General features: G+C 31.0%; 1 protein-coding gene across 1 annotated transcript in view; it reads right to left on the bottom strand.

Moving 5' to 3' along the window:
• Positions 1 to 1297: 1297 nt before the first annotated feature.
• LOC113375603 (probable G-protein coupled receptor 27) overlaps positions 1298 to 25155 on the bottom strand; it is a 521019-nt gene continuing 497161 nt past the window's right edge. The window contains exons 7-8 of the mRNA XM_026615534.1: positions 11385 to 11672; positions 1298 to 2356 (exon numbers count right to left, since the gene is read on the bottom strand). Of these exons, the coding sequence (XP_026471319.1) occupies positions 1298 to 2356; positions 11385 to 11672 (1347 nt within the window). The remainder of the gene's footprint in view (positions 2357 to 11384; positions 11673 to 25155) is intronic.

Here is a 25155-nt window from a genome sequence, read left to right on the forward strand (position 1 = left end):
AGAAAATAGTGTATATTTGACGTATCAAAATTTTGCGATCACTTCTGCAATAGCATACTATCATCAATGTTGTGGCTTAGAAACTATTGTGATTCTAAAAAACTCAACTAGAACCACCTGCGTGGTGTCAATTGGTTTTTTTTACATTCGTGTCTGACATTTTAACACGCGTATTTTTAATGGTGTCAAATATGATGTTGGAATCGTAATCTAACATTTTTCATTTACTTATTTAATCCTATATATTATGTAATTTGAGATTACTAATTCAACAATGCAGGACAATTATATTACAATAAATAAATACTGACTAGTAATCGTCGATTTCCATCAATATACTCATCACATAGCACTTTGATGAGTATCTGCTAAACGACAATATTTATTTAAAATGCTTTACAATTGATTAATTGAAACACAAAGTATATTTAATTAACACTGAATGATATTGTTATACAATTAGAATTGATGATGTTTCAAAACTTATCAGTAATATCCGCAACGAAATATTTGAATAAAGATAATAGGTATACCACACAATTATCGATTGCCGGTTTTGAGCTATGTGATATAACTGATATATTAATAAAAAAAAATAATTTGTATTTGTGACATATAAAAAACTATATATATATATATATATATATATATATATATATATATATTATATATATATATATATATATATATATATATATATATAGAAAAGAGCAATAATCATCAAAAAATTCTATATGTTTAATTTAATTTAATTTAATTCTATATGTTTTATACAATTATTGGTGAATGCTAAATATGCAAAACGATTTCCAGAAAATATATTTCTAAAATGAATATGCAACATTAAATTTAAACCACAACTTGCGTCTCACTCAAATTTTCATTTTATCGTTTGATATAATACTTTTCAGCATTTATGCTCAATGCGATTTTTTAAATTTCTTGTTTTAAGTGTTATTCTTTAAATAAAATATGATTTTTATGCTTTTAACTACTTTGTAGCGTGAGTTAATGCACTTTAGAAATTGCACATACATATAAAATATAGTTAATGATTATTTTTATTATATGTTACTTATATTTATATTGACTTATTATTAGCTTTTTCATGATTATCAATGCTAAATTCGTTTCTCAGATACCTTCGCAATATGAATGAATTCGTTAAAGTTTAGCGCTATAACTATCCGTTCAACAGGTCACAAATATATTAAAGGTCTAACATTTATACAAAACATTCAGATGTAACGTTTAAGATATTAATGATTTGTCAAGCCTGAGATTACAAGATTAATCTCTAAAATCTATCATAAAGGGTGAACGAGCCCATCATGGAGCAGTTGGTCAACGTATCAGTCAGTGGGGCATTTGAGCTTCTAATATAGGTAATGCGATGAAGCGGGCGGCCGAGGGGCGGCGGCCTTGCCTTTATGTAGCGCGGATTAAACGGCCCCAGAGCCGCTTCATTCGTTGACGAAGGAGGCGGAGGAGCCGCCGGGAAGCGAAAATGTTTCCGCAACTTGAAATGTGCACATGGTATGAAACTGCCGAGTGATTGATAATTCAACGCCCAATATACCACCGGATTTAGTGCAGAGTGTGCATGGCCTAGAAGCAGAGCGAACTGAGAGACCCGTGCGGGTACAGTCGGCAAGAACGTGACAAGGACGTGCGGAGCCCAGCAAGCCGCAAACGCAACCGCCACCGCCACAAGCATGTTTGCCAGGCGTCGTCTGCTGCGCAAGGTTGATGCCTGTGGGCGACGACCTTCTGGGGGCTGCGGTTCCGCATTTCGTTGTGCATGTCTAGACGGACCGCGCTGGGGACCGCGAGTTGCCGGTGGATGATGATTCACGACAGGTGGTCGCATGCAGCGGGCGCGTTCCGCTAACTCGGCCTCGGCGCCGTCCGCCGAATCGCGTCGATATAACGTCTCTCGACCAGGCGGCCCCATTCCAGCTACTATTACGACGTGAGTCGAACGCCGTAGCAGAGGCACCGGTAGAGGCAACTCGCCGTGTGCGGCACGAGCGGTCAAAGATAACGCGCAAAGTTCGGAACGCACTCCCAGATGGGCGCCTACGACGGCCACCGCTGGCACCGCGAATATAATCACTAACAAAAGCATTCGTATGTGATTCGGCGTCGACGTGTCCACACAATGTAAATCTTCCTCGCGCACTTGCCGGCCGAGGAGTTCTGGTGCACAGAGCAACGCAGCAGCCAGCCATGCTCCGACGGCCGAAAACGCACCTGGTATGCCGCTCTGGGAAGATAATCGTGGACGCTTCACAGTCAAGTAACGATCCATTGCAAGACCCATTAACGATAACGTACTTGCCGCTACTGGAAAGATCTGTGAAAATGTCAGTAACACTCAAATACTTTTGATTTATTTTATAACATTTACATACAATTCAGAGCAATGACAATTCCTAATCATAAGCAAAATGCGCCATACATGTGAATATAATTTTGAAGCATGTATACAATTGCGTGCAGAATTGGACACATTTATCATACATTGTATAATGTAACTTCGAACATAAAATTATGCCAAACCACATACTATATAGAGATAAATGACACGAACGATACCTTAAGAAATTACACATAAATTATTGCAGCTTCTACGCAGAAGACAGGCAATGTGATATAGTACAATGAACAGAAGCTACTGTTTTTAATATAAAGCTATCATAAATACAGCACGAGCAAGTACATTCATTTCGTTACAAGGATAATAAGTTGTTATATAATACTTGCAAAACCACAACATTGAAACTATTTTCCAAAGTATCATAAATAAAAATATAAATAATCCGGTATGACAATGTAGTAAAGTCGAAGTATTTTTAGACGAAACTTCATGTGATCACATTATTGACCATATTATTTGCACACAATTGTTTAATGAATAATTATAACAAAAAAGAAAAGACAACGTAGAATAAGTAATAACAATATATGACAAATAATAATCCGTTTTCAAACATTTAAAAACATGTTACATGTTCATAACATTGAAATATGTATTCAATAAATCAATATGTGTTTATACCCTACTAACCAATAATAGTCAATTAATACATCAAACGATATTTTTAAGCTTAAAAAATATTATTTTTAATTTAATTTTTATAAATCAAATATAATTACTATTTGAGCAATTTTCAAATATTGATATCAAACAATTAATAGTGATAGGTAGTGATAGTGAAATTTATAGAAATAAATACATTATAATAATACATAACTATATTATAATAATTATATATTATATAATAATTAATAATTATATTTATTGCACAAATTGTACGCTGTATATTAGCTTATCATATTTTATTTGGGAATGATTGAGGTCATTATATAAAATAGTATACTAAAATATCACAATATCAAGAAAAGATCATACTACTAAATCAAAAAAATCACCGTATCTATTAAAATCATCAGTATCTATTCAAATATTGTCGTGGTAGTAAGCCATACAAGTATTTTGACATTATTGTGATTAATTGTAAGTAATTATTAAATTTAATTTAACATTATGTGCTCAAACTCATCATAATACTTCGCTCGATATTCAATTCAAAGGTTGTAGTGCCATGATGTTCACCTACAATCAATTTTATGCCAAGAAATAACTTTTCATCGACGTGATATCATTTACAAAACGAATTGCTATTATAATATTTCAAGCCATTTAGTTAATTTTACTACCTGTATTTTAAATAATCCAACGTCAGAACATAAAAAGCTACAAATTATTCTCTATATTGAGTAATAAACAATAACTAGTAGTGCATGGCATCGTGTCTTGAGGCAAATTGCTGGAAGTTCCCGTACCAAAAATTAAAATTTTTCTTTTAGAACTGTAAAAAATCGATCTCTGAGATTTTTGAAAAAACTGACCTCTTTGAAAAATTTGATTTTTTTTATACTTGGAAATAATTTGGAAATTTTGAACTTTTTTTCGAAGTAATCGTGATACGTTAGCTGCGTAGAAACAAAATATCAAAGCGCGTGGGCGCCGCGTCGCGGTGTACGGATAAACATTGACACGTAATCCATAGTAAAGTGAACAAAATTTGTTATTATTATTAAAATATCTATAAAAAATGTGATAATCTGATGTACATTTACATAACGATTATTTTTGACCGCCAAATGGCAATTTTTTCACTTATTTCATTGGATCTCCGAAACCGCTAGACCTGCCTTAATTTCTTCATTTTGTCAATACAAATAAAATGCTTATTAAATTATACCAAGCTCCGATCTCTCAAAAAATAAATTATCATTTTTGGCACTTTTTGCCTCATATCTCGGTAACGGGTGGTCTTGCCTTTGCCAAGAACTAATCAGCACGTCTCCTTGTTAATACGAATCGAATGTTTTTTTAATTATTCATATCGGTTGACCCGTATTCCCAAAATCGTCGACTAAAATTTGTATATGAATATACACACACATACATATACACATACATACACACATACATACACAGACACATCCATTATTGCTAAGGTATGCCATAATGTTCAGAAAACTTTGAAACGTTAAGCAATATAAACATTTTCATTTTCGATTTTTTTGAGTTCGCTTCGAGCTACCGTGCAGTGCACTTCGTACCTTATCAGGTTCAGGTATATTTCGTGCGTTATTGTAATCAGTTGATTCATAATACCGAAGTGTTATAAATTAAAACAATCATATGTACCCGCAAGGGTACATTTCAGTGTATTAAAATTAATGTAAACACATTGTTCATACGGATTTTCATAATAAAGTGATTGAAATATTTATTGAACAAATACTAAATAGTGTTTAATACAAAGAGTGTCACATTGTTTAACAACTTAATTGTGGACCCCTTTGGGGTTCGTAATGAATAACTTAATTGTGGAGTCGGCAAATGTAATTGACGACGATTCACATACCAGTTCAGAAATTATTACTGAACGTCTACCTAATCAGTCTGCAAATTCAACTTGTTCATCAACAGACATAATAACTAATACTCCCATACCGTTAACTAGCGTTATGGAAGTTGAAACGGAAACTATCAATTCTAATAAAAATAAATGGCAAATTGTCCCGATTGCCGGCGTTAAAAGAAGACGTATCAATACTCAAACTGAACATTCGATACCATTAGGTCATCGATTTAGTGTCCTTACTAATAAAGAACCAGCACCTGTTACTGAAACCTCTGCTTCAGTTAAAAAACCATTGCCGCCTCCCATTTTTATTTACAGAGTTGACGATTTTAAAGGAATGTTAGACGATCTGAAATCTGTGTTAACAAATAATCATTTTACGATTGAAACTTTGCCAGATAAAGTTACCGAATTTAATGTTCAATCTGTTGAAGATTACCGTAATTTTGGTAAATTTCTTCGAACTCGAGATATCGTATTTCATACATACCAAATCAAATCGGAAAGGGCATATCGTGTTGTACTAAAGTACATCCACTACAAAACTGATATCAACGAATTAAGGCAGGAAATTGAATCCAAGGGTCATAGAGTTAGAAATATCACTAATGTGTTGCATCACAGAAATAAAAACCCACTTGATATGTTTTACGTTGACTTGTAACCCGATAAAAATAATACTGAAATTTTCAAAATAAACAAGATATTGAATCAAATAATTCATTTTCATCCACCGATTAATAATTCAGGAATTTCCCAATGTAGTCGCTGCCAATTATTCGGCCATACAAAATTCTACTGTAATAGACCGTTTATTTGTGTAAAATGCGGTGATGATCATCCCACTTCAATTTGTTCCAAGTCGCGCGAACCTCCAGCAGTCTGTGCAAACTGTTTTCAATCCCATCCAGCTAATTACAAAGGTTGTGTCATTTATCAACAGATAGTTAATTCTAAAAATAGAATTAACAGAAAATTTTCCGTCAATCAAAACAAGCCTACCGCTTCGCAAAGCTACGCAGACAGGTCTCGCTTTGGCAGACTCACCAAATAATTCAGAAAATCAAAATTCAGCTATCTCTCAATTTTTAGTGGAATTTAAAGCAATGTTCAACCAACTAATGCAACAGAATAGTGTGATAATTAACATGCTATCAACACTAATCAATAAAATAAACTAGTATCAATGGCTAGATTTATTAGAATATGTGCTTGACATGCAAATGGCCTACTACAACATAGGAACGAACTAATTATTTTTCTGAAAGAAAACAAAATTGACGTGCTGTTAGTAAGTGAAACCCACTTTACTAATTACTCCAATATGTACATACCCTACTATAACATTTACCACACTTCGCATTCAGATGGTTCTGCTCAGCTATACTTATTAAATACAACTTAACACACTATGAGGTTCCTAAATATAGCAAGGATTTCTCACAAGCTACATCAATCCAAGTCAAACTCGCAACATGTAACATCATACTATCTGCGGTTTATTGCCCTCCACGCCACGCGATTACCAGCTTTCAATTCTATGATTTCTTCTCTTCTTTAGGACCCAGGTTCATAGTGGAAGGTGATTTCAATAGCAAGCACCCTCTCTGGGGCTCAAGATTGACTAATCCCAAGGACAGACAATTATACAGTGTAATTTCCCAATATAACTATGTAACGCTGTCGACGGGTACTCCAACTTACTGGCCCTCAGATCCCAAAAAGAAACCAGATCTACTGGATTTCTTTATTTCTCATGGCATCAATACAAATTACACTGAAATTGAAACTAATTTTGACCTTTCATCCGACCATACTCCTGTAATTGCCAGTATCTGCTCATCTATAATTAATATTTCTCGAGCACCATGCCTACACACTGCGAAAACAAATTGGGATATGTATCGCAAAAAAGTTGAGGACAAAATCAATTTGCAAATGAGATTGAAAACGCAAACTGACGTTAATACAGCTATCGAAAACTTCAACAACATTTTGACTGAAGCTGCTTCATCCTCTACGCCTAAACCTGTGCAATCCAATCGACAATCTACTTCCCTAGAAATCAAAAAGCTTATCGCTCTCGCTGAAAAACGGAGAGCAAGAAGAAAATGGCATAACAGCCATTTACCCTCAGATAAAACCTACTTTAACAATATCAGTAATAAGCTGAAGAATAGATTGAAAGAAATGAGCAATATTAATTTCACCAACTATGTAGCCGGCCTTAACCGCTTCGATAATTCGATTTGGAAACCAGTAAAAAACCGACTCAAACCATGTGTGCGAAACCCGCCAATTCGTTGGGATGCTGACAACGACTCGACTTGGTCACGAAGTGATAAGGATAAAACTGAAGTTTTTGCCAAGTATTTATACTCTATGTTTCAGCCTAATTTACCTTCTGATAATCAAATTCCTGATTGTGACATGGTTTTTCGAACGATTCCTGTTAGAAATAATAAAAAATTCTTCTCTCTGAGAAGGGTTGTCAGGGAAATTCCTAAACTTAAAAACAAAAAATCTCCAGGAATCGACTTAATTTCGTCGAGGATGTTGAAAGAATTGCCTAAAAAAGGTATTATTTGTTTAACACACACACACACATATATATATATATATATATATATATATATATATATATTGCTATATTAAGACTGGAATTTTGGCCTAAATCCTTTAAAACCGCTGTAGTTAAAATGATTCCAAAGACTAGAAAGGATCCATATTTGGTTTTATCTTATAGGCCCTTCTACCTATTACCTCAAAAATTTTCGAAAAACTTTTACTTCAAGATAAATTATCAGAATCAAATAATATTCCAGACCATCAATTTGGCTTCCGCAAGCAACATTCGACAACACAACAGTGTCACAGACTTGTTAATATTATTAATAACTCCTTCGAAGCCAAGGAATACTGTTCAGCCGTGTTTCTGGATGTAAGGCAGGCATTTGACAAAGTGTGGCATGAGGGATTACTTTTAAAAATAAAATATAACCTTCCGTCATCCTACTATGAAATTCTTAAGTCATACCTAACAGACAGAACATTCAAAGTCAGAATTAACTGTGAAACTTCTACTTCTTTTCCGATAAGTGCTGGCGTTCCACAAGGAAGTGTGCTAGATCCGTTTCTTTATTTACTATTTACGAGCGATTTTCCTTCATTGCCAACTACATCAATTGCTACATTTGCTGATGACATTGCAATACTTTCCTCTGATATCAACCCTATGGTTGCATCTATCAAGCTCCAGTTACATCTATATGCTGTCGAGCTGAAAATGTTAAATATCTGGGAATATACTTAGATCGAAAACTAACATGGAAAACCCACATTATGGCTAAAATAAAACAAATCAAACAGAAGATTGCAAACCTGAATTGGCTAATAAGGCGCAAATCAATCCTATCGCTTGACAACAAGCTATTGATATATAAATCTGTAATAAAACCCATCTGGACCTACGGTATAGAGCTTTGGGATTGCGCCAGCATATCCAACATTGTTTTAGTGCAACGGATGCAATCCAAAATCTTAAGGCAGATCACCGACGCACCTTGGTATGTTAGTGATAAAATCATCCATGACGACCTCAATATTCCTTTTATTAAGGATGTAATTAGCAGCAGAAGTTCAATCCATCATTCCAAACTAGAAAACCATCCAAATCATCTTATAGCACCTCTACTTATGACTCCGCCTGCTAGAAGGTTGAAGAGAAAAATTCCTTTGGACTTGACATAACATAGTGAGCTGTTCATTGGAACAGTTTCACGGATTATTTAGTTTATATTATAATTTTACCTTTAGTTTTAATTATGTTATGAGTTGTAATTATTATTATTTTTTGTTTACTTTTTATATTAATTTATTATACATATATTATTTTAATTATATCAGCTCTGTAACTCATAGAGTCATTCTGACTCTGATTGTTATAAATAAAAAAAAAAATCGATTTTTTGCGATCACTATAAATTGCCCTACGGGAAGCGTAGGAAATTTTTGAAATCGGTTCAGCCGTTTTTGAGAAAACGTCGATTTACGGCAAAAAATCTGTTCACATATACACACACGCTTTTTCACACATACTTTTTCCAAATTTGGTATCATTCGATTCAGAATGGTTTGAAACGTCGAGAAAACATAAAATTAGCAAATCGAATGTTTTTGATAAAATCAAACTTCTCCTTCGGGAAGTTAAAAATTAAGCCGATTTTTTTTGGAACTTTTTTTGGCGATATTTATCATGGTTTTATAGAACCTACTGAAATATTACGGTCTTACGACAAATAGTTCAATTTTAAAAATTCTTAAAAGTTTGAAAAAATTATTAGTTTTTTTGAAGTTTGTTAAAATTAAAATTGGACGATTTACTTGATACAACTATAGAGTATTTGGTCTTAATGAACAAACTAAACCATTAAAGTCCTATGGAAACTGGTTCGATTAAAAAATTATTGATTTGTGAAAATTTGCTTTCAGAAAATACTCTGAGATAACGTGTTCGTTTTTAATTATGTATAATAAATCCACTCGAAATACTTTTCACTTATAAATTAATTTATTTTTTATTGATTAGGTCGATTATTTACACATATCAGTATGTTCATCTAACTTCCCTCAAGACAAAATACCAATACCAACTAGTTGTGATTTTTTTCGTTTTCAAAATCTTACGTTACGGAAAGTTGTTTGAACTATTTACTAATTGTTGTTTTTTGTACTTTACATAATGAAGACCCAGTATATTATTATGGTTTCATAGTTTACTTGATTATATTCCAATTCAAGTATTTCTATTCCACACTTACCCTGCAAATGCTATGTAAACCGTTTGATAACATTTTGTAGTTAAACAGATACCAAAGGATATTGAATTTCGGAACTAAATTGCGTTCAAAAGCAGAACAAACTTGTGCAAAGTACCTTTTCGCAGTACCACAGGGCAAATCCTGTGACCGCATTTATGGCATTTGTACTCATACAAAAGCATCGAACAGCCGTTTACTAAATCACAACAAACATATAATTTCTGCTTTGTGTATATCATGAACAAAACTAGTTTTTAAGAATAATGCATTAGCTCTGTTGTAAACAATTAGACCATGTTTTTTATTATGAATAATCAACATGGATCAATTATAACTGAACTGCGCTTTGACTGTTAAAAGTAAGAAGATAAAATAGTGATGCATATCATCTTTCCCTAAGGCAAGTTGCTGGAACTTCCCGTATGATAATTATTTTTTTTGAAGCGATTGTACTGCGTATTGGTTTTAGAAATAAAATGTTTTAACGGTTGAACATTATAAACCTCCAGAAACAGAAACAAAATTTGTACTTATTATTAAAATCTCTATAAAATATATAGTAACTTGATGTGTATGTGCCTAATGATCATCTTTACCCATCAAATTCGATTTTTTTTAAATTATTTTATTGGATCTCCAAAAGCGCTGGACCTGCTGTCTCAAAATTAGATGAATTCTTCATTAAACCAATGCAAGCACTATGTTTTTGCGTGTGTATGTGAGGATACAATTTTTGGTCGACGATTTCGAGAGTATGAATCAACCGATTTCAATTATTCAAAATACATCCGATTCCTATTAACAAGGTGACGTTTGAGTTAGTTTTTGGCAAAGACCGTTCCTGCGGTTTAAAGATACGGGGCAAAAAGCTAAAAAATTACAATTCAGTTTTTGAGAGAACGGAGCGTCCGATTTGGATGATTCTAAAGAGATTTTACTTGTATTGCGGGATTGATGAATTGGTTAAATTTTTGGAAAGGCAGTTCCAGCGGTTTCGGAGATCCAACAAAATAATAAAAAAAAGGAATTTGACGGGTAAAATGTTCGTTAGACATATACACATCAAGTTATCAGTTAATTTATAGAGATTTTATTAATAAGTAATTTGATCTGTATTTTTATGTGATTTGTACCAAAATTTATAATACTTAACAGTTGAAATAATTCATTTCTAAAACAGTCACACAGTACAACTCTTAGAAACATGAAGCAATTTTGGTATATTTTACTGCGGTCTTAGACGACGTTACGGTTCTGAAAATTGAATAAAGTTCCAAGGTTAGATGTGATAACCGAAAAAATAATCAAATTTTACCAAAGCTCTAAGTTTCACATAAAAGCCCATGCTTTCCAAATAGCGTGACCTATTTTTTTCATTTTTTTCAGGATAGTGAAAGTCAATAATATCATCCCGTTTCGGCTTGACGTCAAGGTCTGGGACTCCCAGAATATATAAACATAAATAGAATTATGCACATTTATAGTACGTGAAATTATAAAATGCCATGAGTTAAAAACGCGAAAACAATAAGCAAAGCTCAAAATGTAAAAATTCTTAATGCATTAAATGTGCACATGCAATTTTTCTATACAATTAAACATCACCATCGTTTCTTCTTACCTGCATAAAGTGCGTTGTTCGGCAAGCCAGGGCGGAGAACTGCCAAGGCCTCTTTGCTGCTGCCGTGACCAGAAGAAGAGCTGATAGGGGCACACTGCATCCACAAACGACGAGGTCCGCCAGGCAGACCGCGAATAACATCGGGCTGCGAGCGCGACCTTGTTGGGCGCACAAGGCTGCCAAAAGGCTCGCGTTGGCTGCTACTCCGGTCAGTAGGACGATCGCATAGGCCACCAGCAAAACCACACATGCTGGACCGTCCACGCCGGCAGACCAACCCAAGGACAACTGGAATGATCAACAATATATATATATATATATATATATATATATATATATATATATATACTAGCTAAACCCCCGACTTCGTGCGTGTGGAATTGAATATAAAAGTTAGCTTATTAAAATACTACTTTACGAAAGGACCAAACAACTAAATATACTAATAGAATTGTTTATTACTAAATTTTACGCTGTCGAAATTGCGCAGAGTACCGCTAGATGAAATAAAATAAGACAAGATTAAACTTATTTTTTAATTTTCCGTAGGGTGATTATAGTAATTTCAGTTTTATTTCAAAATTTTATTTATGTACCATAAATGCTTGTTATTATATATTTCATTGGCTCAGTTGTAAAAAGAGGCAAACTAAATAAGTATTTACTACTTGTCATAAAAAAATAATTTTCACTAAATTGTTCGTGAATATTGTAGTAAAGTTTTTTTAAATGATAAAGCATTTTTAAGTTAATCGATGTTTATAATTAAAAAAAGAGAAAAATACCACACTCAGAATAATTAGAACCAAGTACGAAATACTAAATCCAACATCTCTTAATATTAAAATTGCTTTTGATCATAAATCTATTAGATTTTTTTACGATTCGATGTACTTGTGACGACAGTTTAATGGATTTATTCACAAAAAATTAAAAATATAAAATAAAAATTATTCTGAAACTTGCATCCAACAATCAAAAATCCAACTGCTGAAACAGTTTTGATAGTATAAATTTAATAACAAAACAATAATCTGTTTTAATTAGATACCTAAGAACGAGAAACACAATAGTATTCAGAATATATAAATATTAAACTAGGATACTGATCTGCAATCTTAAATCAACTTATGAAAAAAGTTTGTCGATTTTAGTTGAAAAATAGAGAGAAGTTTAAAATATCAAGCATGAAGGTAAGATAATAGGTTTTTTATAAGTCAACTCCGGTTCGATTTTCTACAAATATACGTTTTTGATTTTCTACAAATATAAGACAAGATTAGACTTATTTTTTAATTTCTCGTAGGGTATTTATAGTAATGGGCCAAAAGTCAAAAATGAATATTTTTGCATATCCTTACCTCCAAAAATGAATGTGTGTGTGTGTGTTTTGTATGTCCGCAATTTTTTTGGCCACGTTTTCGGGCGCACGGATCAACCAATTTGAATAATTCAAAAAACATTCGATTTCTATTGATAGGGAGATGTGCTGAGCCGTTACGGAGATACGGAGCAAAATATACAAATCGAGTTTTTGAAAGAACGGAGTATCCGATTTGAATCTAAAAAACATTTAATTTGTAGTGATTGGAAGGAGAGGTTATTAGTTTTTGGCAAAACCAGGTCCCGTCATTTCGAAGATATGTGCAAAAATGGCAGTTTTTGAAAGAACTAAGCATCAGATTTGAATGATTCAAAGAGCTTGTTTTAACAAAATAATTGCTTTTGGAAAAAAACATTTTCTGTTTCAAAATTTTTTTTTCAAAAAATTTTTTTTTTTTTTTTTTTTGTACATCGAAAATAATTCAGATTTTAATTTTAATTCTGACTAAAGTTCTAATATACTTTAAACAAATAATTTCAACTTTGAAATTCAGTTTATACAATTCTTATGAATATTAGACAATGTTACAATATTTATAATAATATTTTTGAAAACATTTAATATTTCTCGAACATTTTGTTACGTTACGGGAAATTCCAGCAATTTGCCTTAAGGCACAATGCCATACATCACTAGAAGTAAAAGTAGTCTAAGGTAGACCCAGTTACATCAGCTACCTGTCGAAAATATTCCGTCAAAATTGATCCAGTCGTTTTGAAGATTACAAACAAATAGATAGACAGAAATTTAAAATAATGGTAATTTGGTATATTGACCCTCATCATATGTAAGTATTAAAAAAACGGCTATTTCTATATTACAAACCGACACTCCAATTTTGTTTTTATTTACAGATATAATATAGGGTAGGACGGGGCACAAGGGTCTAATTTGGCTTTACTAGTATACTGTCTAAAAATTTTAAAGCAAGCGAACTACCTCACAACACAAACACTTATCAAACAAACAACTATCGTACTATGTTCAGTAAAATTCTTATTTAATTCCTAAATATAGAAATGTATTATTTTACCCGTCTTCTAAAATTTGTCATCTGTCCCTTCTTACCGCATGAACGGAGACAACCCAGGGCAATCAGGTCCAATGTGTTATTTTTTATTTTAAAGCGATTTTTCGAAATATTTAGTACAATAATCAACCAATGCAAAATATAAATCTCATGTGCACATTTTTTACTAAGATGACATTGTGCATAATCAGCACGTTGGAATAATTATTAATTTAATATATTTTTGAGCAATTAAATTGCAAACCAAACCAATTATATCACAACAAATAACACAGGTCAAACAAACAACTATCTGTTTTATTTGCTGTTTTTTTTAAATTTATAACCTTTTTCTCCATGATAAGGGTAAATTGGAACATCCAGCAGGCATACAGGTCAAATCCATAAATTTAATTTTAAATGAGTTTTACAAAATAATAGCTAGTTGTTTAAATGGGTGCTCTTAGCAGACATTTTTATTTTTTTATCAGAAAATTTTCATATTGAAGTGGTAAATTTATTTCATTTACTTCGTTTATTTTATAAATTTGTTCATTTTTAATGTAAATTTTGCATTAATTGCCGTTTTTTTCACACCAAATATATTTTGCAATTTGAAAATTTCAACAACTACAGATATATCATTGTGATCATTCATAAATTAGACTGCCCTATGTTGAATCATAATTTAATGATTTGCAATACAAATATGACGCATTTTCGTGTTGATTGCTTTAAGTTCAACAAACTTAAACTTGGACTACACTATGCTATTAAACATTGTCGGTATTTCCTTTGTCTTATGAAAGTTTTGCTTGTCTTGTGAACACTATGCAGATGGTGGATTAAATCAGATAGTGTAATTTATCCTAGAGATTTAACAAACTACTCCCACGACTCTTGTAAACACCTTTTGAACAAAACCAACTGGCTAATTACGTGAACATCTCAAGTTAGTAAAACTATACTACTTATGCAAACATTCAATATTTTACTTGCTTATTTCAATCTAATTTTTAGATTAATATATACATATTTATAACATACTATATTTATTTATGAATCTATAAATTGTTTTACGTTATATACGCAATTCTTACGTATTATTTTAATTACCAATAATTATTTAGATGAATTTACTTTAGCAATAATAAAGCACAATATATAAACAGGCTTATCCGTCAGTTTATACTTTTTTATTATTAGCTTGGGCAAAACAAAATAACTGGAGAAAAAATCTGAGGAAGAACACAATCCGCATTTCAATAAATCTTTAAAATAAATTTTTAAAGATTGAGATATATGCGCAAGCATTTCGGTTTAAAACTTATATAGATTAGAGCGGGCCTTAAAGATCCGCGGGTAAAAAGGTTCACCACCGATGTCTCAAAAACCACTACTTGAAAATTAAGCAGAAATTATGTATAACTCACCATCACAACAATTTATAATAGTAAATAAAAGAGTAAATTGAGTTACAGTAAGCAATTTCATAAGAAATAAATTAAATAAAAAGTTATTCCAACTGTGATGATATTTTTTTGAGAAAATACCAGATAAAGGTTATATACTGCCGGGTTATATGTAGCTATTATTTTGTAAAATCTCTTTAAAATTACATAAATCTCTCTCTGTCCTATTTTACCCCGCGTTTGGGATTAAAAGGATCAGGGAAGAAGTTTTTGGAAAACAGCAAATAAAACACATTTCTACAATGATGAATTAGCTTGTTTATTATGTGTTATTTGTTATGTTATATATTGGGTTGGTTTCACTAATATAATTGCTCCTGGTCTTATGGGATCATTGTGCTCCGCCCTACCCTATATATACCCTATATATATATATATATATATATATATATATATATATATATATATATATATATATATTTATAATATTTTGCAGCCCAATCGTCGAATTAAAAAAGATTAAATAACAAAATTATTTATTACATTAAACGTTTCGACACTTGATGCGTGTCATCATTCGATAAAAAACAAATAAAACAAGTTATAATAAATACAAATTATTAAAAGAGAGAAAATTAAACATACCAAACCGGGAAAAACAACAGAAAAAAATAATTATGATGTAAAATTGATTGAACACTAAATTTGTGTAAAATAATATCACTATTATATTAACAACAAAAAATATATATATATATATATTATATATTTATAATATTTTTGCAGCCCAATCGTCGAATTAAAAAAGATTAAATAACAAAATTATTTATTACATTAAACGTTTCGACACTTGATGCGTGTCATCATTCGATAATCTAAAAAACATATTATATAAATACAAAGTTGATAATAAATACAAATATATAAAAAGAAGAAAATTAAACATACCAAACCGGGAAAAACAACAGAAAAAAATATTATGATGTAAAATTGATTGAACACTAAATTTGTGTAAATAATAATCACTATTATATTAACAACAAAAATTGAAGGAGCACATATTGCCCTCCTATAATTTATGTTATTTATTGCGGTGCATTATGAACACTGATCAAGGTTACAAAGCAAGTGTAGTGATGGATAGTGAGCGCAGTGTGAGAAACGAAAGGAGAAAGAGAAGAACGATTGGACTGCAAAAATATAACAAATATGTATCAACGTCGACAAAACTATCATCATATATATATATATATATATATATAATATATATATATATATATATATATATATATATATATGGGTGGTCCTTAATATGAACGTTTTCAAATTGCCTTGAAAACGATAGAAAACAATTCTCTGAAAGTTTTAGCTCTTAATATTGTCTTTTAGATAGAGCGCAATTCAATCAAAATTACAATCACTGATTTGTCACCAAGTTATGTTTAAAGAAGATATATCTATCGATTAATTATTATATATGTTGTTAAGCCGACTTCAGTTTTAGAAGTGGGTAAATTTAGCCCGATCCAAAGCTCCGTTACACCTTCTCCAGGGGTAGCAACCATCCGGTGTAAAAGATCAATGCCATGAAGATTGCCGCTTTATGACCAATATAATAAAATGAAAAAATGCCCGAACAACATTCTAGTTTTTTGCATGATCCGAACTGAATCGAATCATTCAAATTACTCGTTTGTATGCAAACAATTTAACTTCTGAGCAGATGTCAGATGCATCAATGTCAATGCGTTTCTGTATTTACTTATTAAATGGAACGCCAAACGAATTTATCAGGCTAGATATGCCTTTGCCAAAAATGAATCAGCATGTATACTCATCAACAGAAATCGAATGTTTTTTGAATCATCCAAATCAATTGATCCGTGCATCAAAATCGTCGACACAAGTTTGCATCCGCATATACATACATACACACGCGCCATTTTTCGGGGTTTTGCGAAAATTTGCATAAACCTATGAAATGTAAAGATGTGCAAAAACTTTCATTTTCGACAATTTTGCGATTAGGCACAAATGATTTTTGGATTAGAGATCAAAATAAGATACTTTGCTCAAGAAACCATACCTCTAAAGTGTATTCGAATGTCCCGTGCTCAGTTCCCAAAAATAAGGGTTGAATTTTGAAACCCATTCAGAGTTTCTCAATCGCGTCCAAATGTATGTCTCCCCGGAGAGGTCCCAATACAAACATTGCAAAAAATCATAATTGAAAAAGTTTTTTCCGCATGTGCACGAATTAATATAAAAAATTTTTTTTCATTTTTTTGTCATGCAAAGCGCCAAAAATTATGATATTGTTTGTATGGGGGACCTCTTAGTAGTGGTTTCAAAGGGTAAACCATAGACATTGGTTTTGAGTACGAAAATTATATATGCTAAGCGACTTTTAAATCGACCCGCCCTACGTTGATATTAGATATTTTTTACAACAATTTAGTAATAGAAATCAAAACCCATAAATTGCATATAAAAATTAAAAAAAAAAAAAAGCATTAAGGGGTTACACCACTCTAGCAGTAAAAAAAACGTATGTTTTTGCCATTTTTTTTGGATGGAAGGAAAATTATTAAAATCATGATATTAAAGATAGTTATTAATTGTACTTTAAAGTGATAAAATAAAATATAATTGTAAAAAAAAATTAAAAATGGCGGTACCACAGCCATTTCGGCGAGCCGCATCAAAATCCGCGGCACGCAAAATAACTACAACAATTTGAATTTTTTCCATTCAAATTTTCAATAGCATTTTTAAAATAACATTTTAAAGTGCCCATCATAGCGGATTTGAAAAATATCGATTTTTGTTTGTTTGGCGAGCACTTTGTTCAAAATCATCAAAATATTATTTATTATCTATTATATAAAAATAAGTCGGGTTTTCCTTCCTGACGATCTAACTCCAGAACGCACGAACTGATTTCGACGATTTTGCATTCGTTGGAAAGGCCTCGGACTCGGTGAGGTTTATAGCAAAAAAATTGAAGAAAGATTTCAACAGAAATGTAGGAAAACACTTTTTCTTTTTTCACATACAGCGTCATCTCTTAGCATGTACTACAAACTAATATTTTTTATTTGACTGCTACTCATTTGTTTGACAGCTACTCATTGTTCTCTGCTCAGTTAATTTCATGTGACAAACCGGCATTGTGTTTACTGTGAAATTGTGCAAAAAAGTAAAAAAAAAATAAGTTATTCGTTTCCTAACATTTCAATTGGAAACCATCAAATCAATTATGTGTATTGTGCAATTTTTTTCTTCATCTTTTAATCACCAAACGAAATGTTACATAAAATGAAACCATCTGGTGGTGAAACGGAGTTCGCCCGGTTTGCTAGTATTTGTATACAAATTGTTTTTTTTTACTGTAATTTTGTTGAAAATTATTTAATTTTTTGTGATTAGTTTAAGAAGCATAGCCAATTCTGAACAAATATTTTCATAGAAACTTTTATATGAACTTTTTTGATTGTAGAGTTCGGAAATGAGGATCTATTGCTTTTGATGGTCTTTCTAGTGAAATAACTAGGGCTGAATTTTCTGTGATCATTAAAATAAATAATCTGTATTGTTTTCAGGAGCAATGTAAAAATATCATAAGAATTGTATACAGATTGATTTGAACTAAAAGATTAAATATGAGGATAAGAATAAATCTTATTAGTTATTTGAGTTGCAAGTATTGTACCAGTGACAAGCTATTTTTTAATCTGACACACCATTGAGTGAGTTAACATTTATTTTTATGCATAATTTGTATATAGGTTTTCTACATGTAGTATACGTTTTATGTATATGCATATATATTATCTACATTTTCTTTATTTGCAGTAGGTGATGACATACCTGTACTTTACATTGCATCCAAATTCAAATAAGATATGTTTTCAGATCAAAACTTATAAACTAACGAAAAGATTATGTTTTGAAGGCAATTTTTTGTAACACGAATTACAGAAACAAGTAGTTATTATTATTATGTAATAGAAAGGACTTTTTTTTAAAAGACCATTAAAATTAATTTTTTTTTTCACAAAATTATGAAATGATCCAAATTATTATTTATATATATAAGCTGGTGCAGATGTTATTTCAGTTTTACAGTATGGATACAAAGGTACAATTAATAAATATAATATGATGTATTTATAAATATGTTAGATAGAGAATTTTTATTAAAACGCGTTTACTGAGTAAAAAAAAAAAATCGTTGAATTCAACGTAAAAACGGATAGTAATTTGTTAATAATTGATGAACAAATTAACATATATAAGATCTCCTATGATGGGCACTTAAAAATTTAATTTTAAATAGACTGTAAAAAATTTGAGTAAAAAAAATTCAAATTGTTGTAGTTATTTAGCGTGCGCGGATTTTGCGTGGCTGTGGTACCTCCATTTTTAATTTTTTTTTTACAATTATATTTTATTTTGTTACTTTAAAGTACAATGAATAACTATCTTTAATAACATGATTTTAATACTTTTCCTGCCGTCCGAAAAAAATGGCAAAAACATAGTTTTTTTTTACTGCTAGAGTGGTGAAGCCCCTTAATGTGAAGTAAAGTTTTCTCTACTCTTTAATTGCAAAAAAATGTTTATGACAAATTCAGTAACTTATATATAAAACATTTAATATATTAAGGTGGCCCTTAATAACATTTTCGAATTTTATTGCTTCCAGGGTCTTAAATGCTTCCAAATTGCAAAAGACAATATTGAGAGTTAAAATTTATAGAAGATATTTTTTATCAATTTGGAAGCATTTGAGCCTCTGGGAGAAAGAAATTTTGAGAATGGCCATATAAGAACCACCGTAATATATATATATATTATATATATATATATATATATATATATCTTCTATATATATAAAAATAAGTCGGGTTTTCCTTCCTGACGAAATAACTCCAGAACGCACGAACCGATTTCGACAATTTTGCATTCGTTGGAAAGGTCTCGGGTTCCGCAAGGTTTATAGCTAAGAAAATTAGTGGTGGATGGCATCGTGCCTTAATGCAAATTGCTGGAACTTCACGCACCGTAATTAAAAATTCAAGTAATTCAGAATTATGCTTGGTTAAGTCAACGAACAATTCTTGCCACAGAGTATAATGATGTACACGCACTGAATATCACCATTCAATCAAAAATTGCTTGCGATTTGGTGACATACCAATGATTCCGACTGGTCTTCCGTTTGACTTCAAACGATTGCAATTTCCAGTTCGCCTTGCGTTCGCAATAACAAGTCGCAAGGCCAATCGCTTAGTGTTTGCAGGATAAATTTCAAATAGATTATTTAGAAAATCATTGTTTTTCACAAGGGCAGTCATACGTTGCCTGTTCACGAGTTGGAAAGCCATCCGCTTTGTTTGTGTTAACGTCAGACCAAAAAACAAAAAATGTGGTTTACCAAAGATCACTTCCATGAAACGGATAGTTTGCGGATTCACTTTCATTTACTTAGAGAAGTTTAACTGAGAAACACTTCATTTTTGTAATCAAAATAAATTCATTACTGTTGTGCAATAAAATCAATTTTTTCCTTTTCAAATATAAAACGAAACCATCTGGTGGCGAAACGGAGTTCGTCGGGTTAGCTAGTATATATATATATATATATATATATATATATATATATATCGATTAGAATTCAGCCAAACGCTAATTTGATACTACTTTATTATTATTAATCGGAGCGTATAATCTCTCTCAACTATCTTTTTGTGTTTCCAGAAGAATGAAAAGCAAAGCAATCATTTGAAATATTCAAGCAAGCGCATTTATGCAATTTTATTAAAAAAAGCCGACACCAGCATTCCCAAAAAGTTTAATAACGTAGAAAAAAGTGCTTTATTGAAATATTTTTAATATGTCAAGAATATTCCATTTATGTACCATAATGCTTGTTATTATATATTTCATATGGTCAGTTGTAAAAAGAGGCAAACTAAATAAGTATTTACCACTTGTCATAAAAAATAATTTTCACTATATTGTTCATGAATATTGTGGTAGAGTTTTTTTAAATGACAAAGCATTTTTAACTTAATCGATGTTTAATAATAATAATAACTAGTGGGGTGGGTTGCATCGTGCCTTAAGGCAAATTGCTGGAACTTCCCGTACCGTAACGAAATGTTCGAGGAATACTGAATGTTTTCAAATAGATTATTATAAATACTGTAACATTGTGTAATATTTATAAAAATTATATAAACTGAATTGCAAAGTTGAAATTATTTGTAAAGCATATTAGAACTATAGTCAGAATTAAAAATAAAATCTGAATTATTTTCGATATACAAAAAATTTAAAAAAAAAAGTTGAAACAGAATTTTCTTCCAAAATTTGTTAAGACAAGCAGAAAGTTCTTTGAATCATTTAAAGCGGACGCTTAGTTATCTCAAAAACTGCCATTTTTTACATATTAGCTCCGTATTTTTGAAATGGCTGGGCCTGCCTTTGCCAAAAACTAATAAACACTTCTCCCAATCATTACTAATTGAATGTTTTTGAGATCATTCAAATCGGATACTCCGTTCTCTCAACAAGTCGATTTCTATTTTCTGCACTCTTTGCTCCGTATCTCCGAAACGGCTGGACCTGCCTTGGCCAAAAACTAATCAGCTCTTCTCCTTATCAATAGACATCAAATGTTTTTTGAACCATTCAAATCGGTTGATCCGTGCGCCCGAAAACGTGGCTGGAAATCTGTATCCATACATACATACACACACACACTCACATACACACACACATCCATTTTTTCTGAGGTATGCCAAAATGTTCAGAAACCTTCTAAACGTCGAGAAATGTAAAAATTTTCAATTCCGATTTTCGGCCCATTACAATAACTTACCCTACGGGAAGTTAATAAAAAAAGAGAAAAATACCACACTCAGAATAATTAGGATCAAGTACGAAATAATATATTAAATCCATCAACTCTTAAACTAATATTAAAATTGCTTTTGATCATAAATCTATTAGTTGTTTTTACGACACGATGTACTGATGTACTGTGACGACAGTTTAATGAATTTATTTACAAAAAATTAAATATTTCAATAGTAGTCAAAGTTGAAGTATTAGCCATAAAAAATAAAAATTATTCTGAAATTTGCATCCAACAATCAAAAATCCAACTGCTGAAACAGTTTTGATAGTATAAATTTTGATTAATCGTGAGATAAAATCAAAAACAAAACAGTAATCTATATTAAATAGATACCTAAGAACGAGAAACACAATAGTATTCAGAATATATAAATATTAAACTGGGATACAAATCTACAATCTTAAATCAACTTATGAAAAAAGTTTGTCGATTTTAGTTAAAAAATAGAGAGAAGTTTAAAATATCAAGCATGAAGGCAGGATAATAGGTTTTTTAGAAGTCAACTCCGGTTCGATTTTCTACAAATATACTTGCCAGTTCGATTTTTATTAGATTGTACTGCTTTCTCATCTATTGCATGAAATGGTTAAGAGCGGAAAACAAATACTTGGCCAGTCCATAAAATCTCTAGTGTTTTATTTGATTTTGATGCATCAATCGAAACTGCCATGAAACATTTTATTCAAGAACTCTGAGAAAGGTCTTGAAATACCTAATTGTGTTAACTATAAAATAACTATTCAATAATAATGCCTTGTAAAAAAACATATTTTAACAAAACACCCTCAAATCCCATACATCAACATCAAAAACTATAGGCAGGAAAACATGCAAATGACGGATGGCAAGTTAAAGAAAACTGCAGAACAAACTACACCTAACAATTTTAAATAAATTTATGGACTTAGACAACTTTAATTGTTTTTAAATTTAGCTAGGGTACGGCTACCCCGGGGTACAGTAGTGACAGTCATAATAATAGCTAAACTATACTGATTTAAAAATAGGATCCAAAACAATACAGATGTGGTATGATTTTGTGAACAAGTTTACATTATTGCGTTCAGTCAGCACCTTGCATTACAACATGAGCTGTAGAACGCAATGCTTTTAAAAAGTCAAAAGTAAGTTTTTTTGTTCATTTTTCGAAAAATCGAAAATGATCTCCACACACATACATACACGCACACACACACACATACACACACACACATACATCCATTTTTTCTAAGGTGTGCCAAAATGTTCAGAAACCTCTGAAACGTAAAGATATATAAAAATTTTCATTTTTGATTTTTTTGCGATTACTATAACTTGCCCTACGGGAAGTTAAAAAGTTCAGATCTTCCAAAATATGTCAAAATAAAGAAAATATTTTTTTTTCAAAAAAAGAAATTAAAAAAAAATAATTTAAAAAAAAAAAAAATTCAAAAAAAAGTAATTTATTGTCCAATTTATAGCTTCTCAAAAATCTTATTTTTTCGAAGTAAAATTTTTTCAAAAATGTTAATCGTTTTTAAAAAAATAGTAATTATTGGTACGGGAAGTTTCAATTTGCCTTAAGGCACGATGCCTTAATTGCCTTAAGACAGAATTCCACTTACAGCTAGTTCTCATTATTTTTCTTATTACAAAAATTCATGATTATCGACTGGTTAGTTGTATCAATGTTAGTGCAAAATTCTGTGATGTGTACACATTTTTAGACATAAAATATTATGTTCAATATCCACTGATGATAGCATCAAATTGTATGTCGAGACGCCTTTTCTTTGTTTGATGTATCGCCCTCAAGAACTTACTATAATATATATATATATATATATATATATATAAGAATTAAAATTTAAATTTGGCAAAATTTTGTCTTGATTGCGGTTTGCTTTGTTTCTTGGTCAGAGTATAATGAAATAATTACATGACTTAACATAAGAAATAATGCTAAACTTCTTAACCTTCTTGTGGTGCAAGTAAATTATTAAATGAAATTTTCACGAAGTTGTTTTCGGAAGTGAAATCCGTTAAGTTGAACAATAAAATCGCAACAGCAAAGCGCTTTTCTGTGTTCGTCAGCCACGCGAAGTCTAATCTTATTACATGCAAATATTTCGTCCGTATCAAAACTTTTATTTTATTTTCCGTAAAGTCTCTCGGCACACTAGCTATAGTTAGTTACTCCTTAGTGATTATGAAAACTTCCGAGAATAAAGTCGAAAGTAAGAACAAGTTATATTTTCTCATCTGTATGCTAATTATATACCTACCTGGATACCAAATGCAAATGTCAGAAAACGACAAGTGGAAACTGCAGTCGATATATTTTTATTCATATACATATATAAACACACACACACATTTATAAATATATATATATATATATACATATATAGATTTATACGTTGGAAGCTTCAAGTGCAAAAAATCAAAATTTTCAAAAAATTTTATAATTTCAAAAAATTCAAATTTTCGAAATTTTTCATCATTTTTTGAAAAACTTAATTTTGAAAAATAAAAAAAAAATGATTTCTTACGAAAATTTGAGAATATTTCGAAAATTTCAAAAAAAGATCGAATATATTCAAAAAGTTCCAAATTCTCAAAATATTTAGAATTTCAAAAAAATTCAAACTTCTTATAAAATTTCAAAATTAGGAAAAAAAATTTAATTTATCAAAAAAATTCTAAATTATCAAAAAAATCTAATTTAAAAAAATGAACTCTTGTAAACGTACTCATTAGTTGTTCATAAAATACGCTCGTCGCCCAATATCAATATGAATCGAATGTTTTTTGAATTATTCAAATCGGTTGATCGGTGTTCCCAAAATCGTCGACGAAAATTTGTATCTGCACACACACACATACATCCATTTTTTCTAACCAAATGCCAAAATATTCAGAAACCTTTGAAACGTAAAGATATATAAAAATTTTCATTTTCGATTTATTTGCGATTACTATAACTTGCCCTACGAAAAGTTAATAAATAGTTATTAAAATTCCGCTGATGAATATTTCAGACGAATTAGATTAATTAT

Source organism: Ctenocephalides felis, unplaced genomic scaffold, assembly GCF_003426905.1.
Source record: "Ctenocephalides felis isolate EL2017-DRISC unplaced genomic scaffold, ASM342690v1 CF-g0.4_SCAFFOLD_01886, whole genome shotgun sequence".
Lineage (NCBI taxonomy): Eukaryota > Metazoa > Arthropoda > Insecta > Siphonaptera > Pulicidae > Ctenocephalides > Ctenocephalides felis.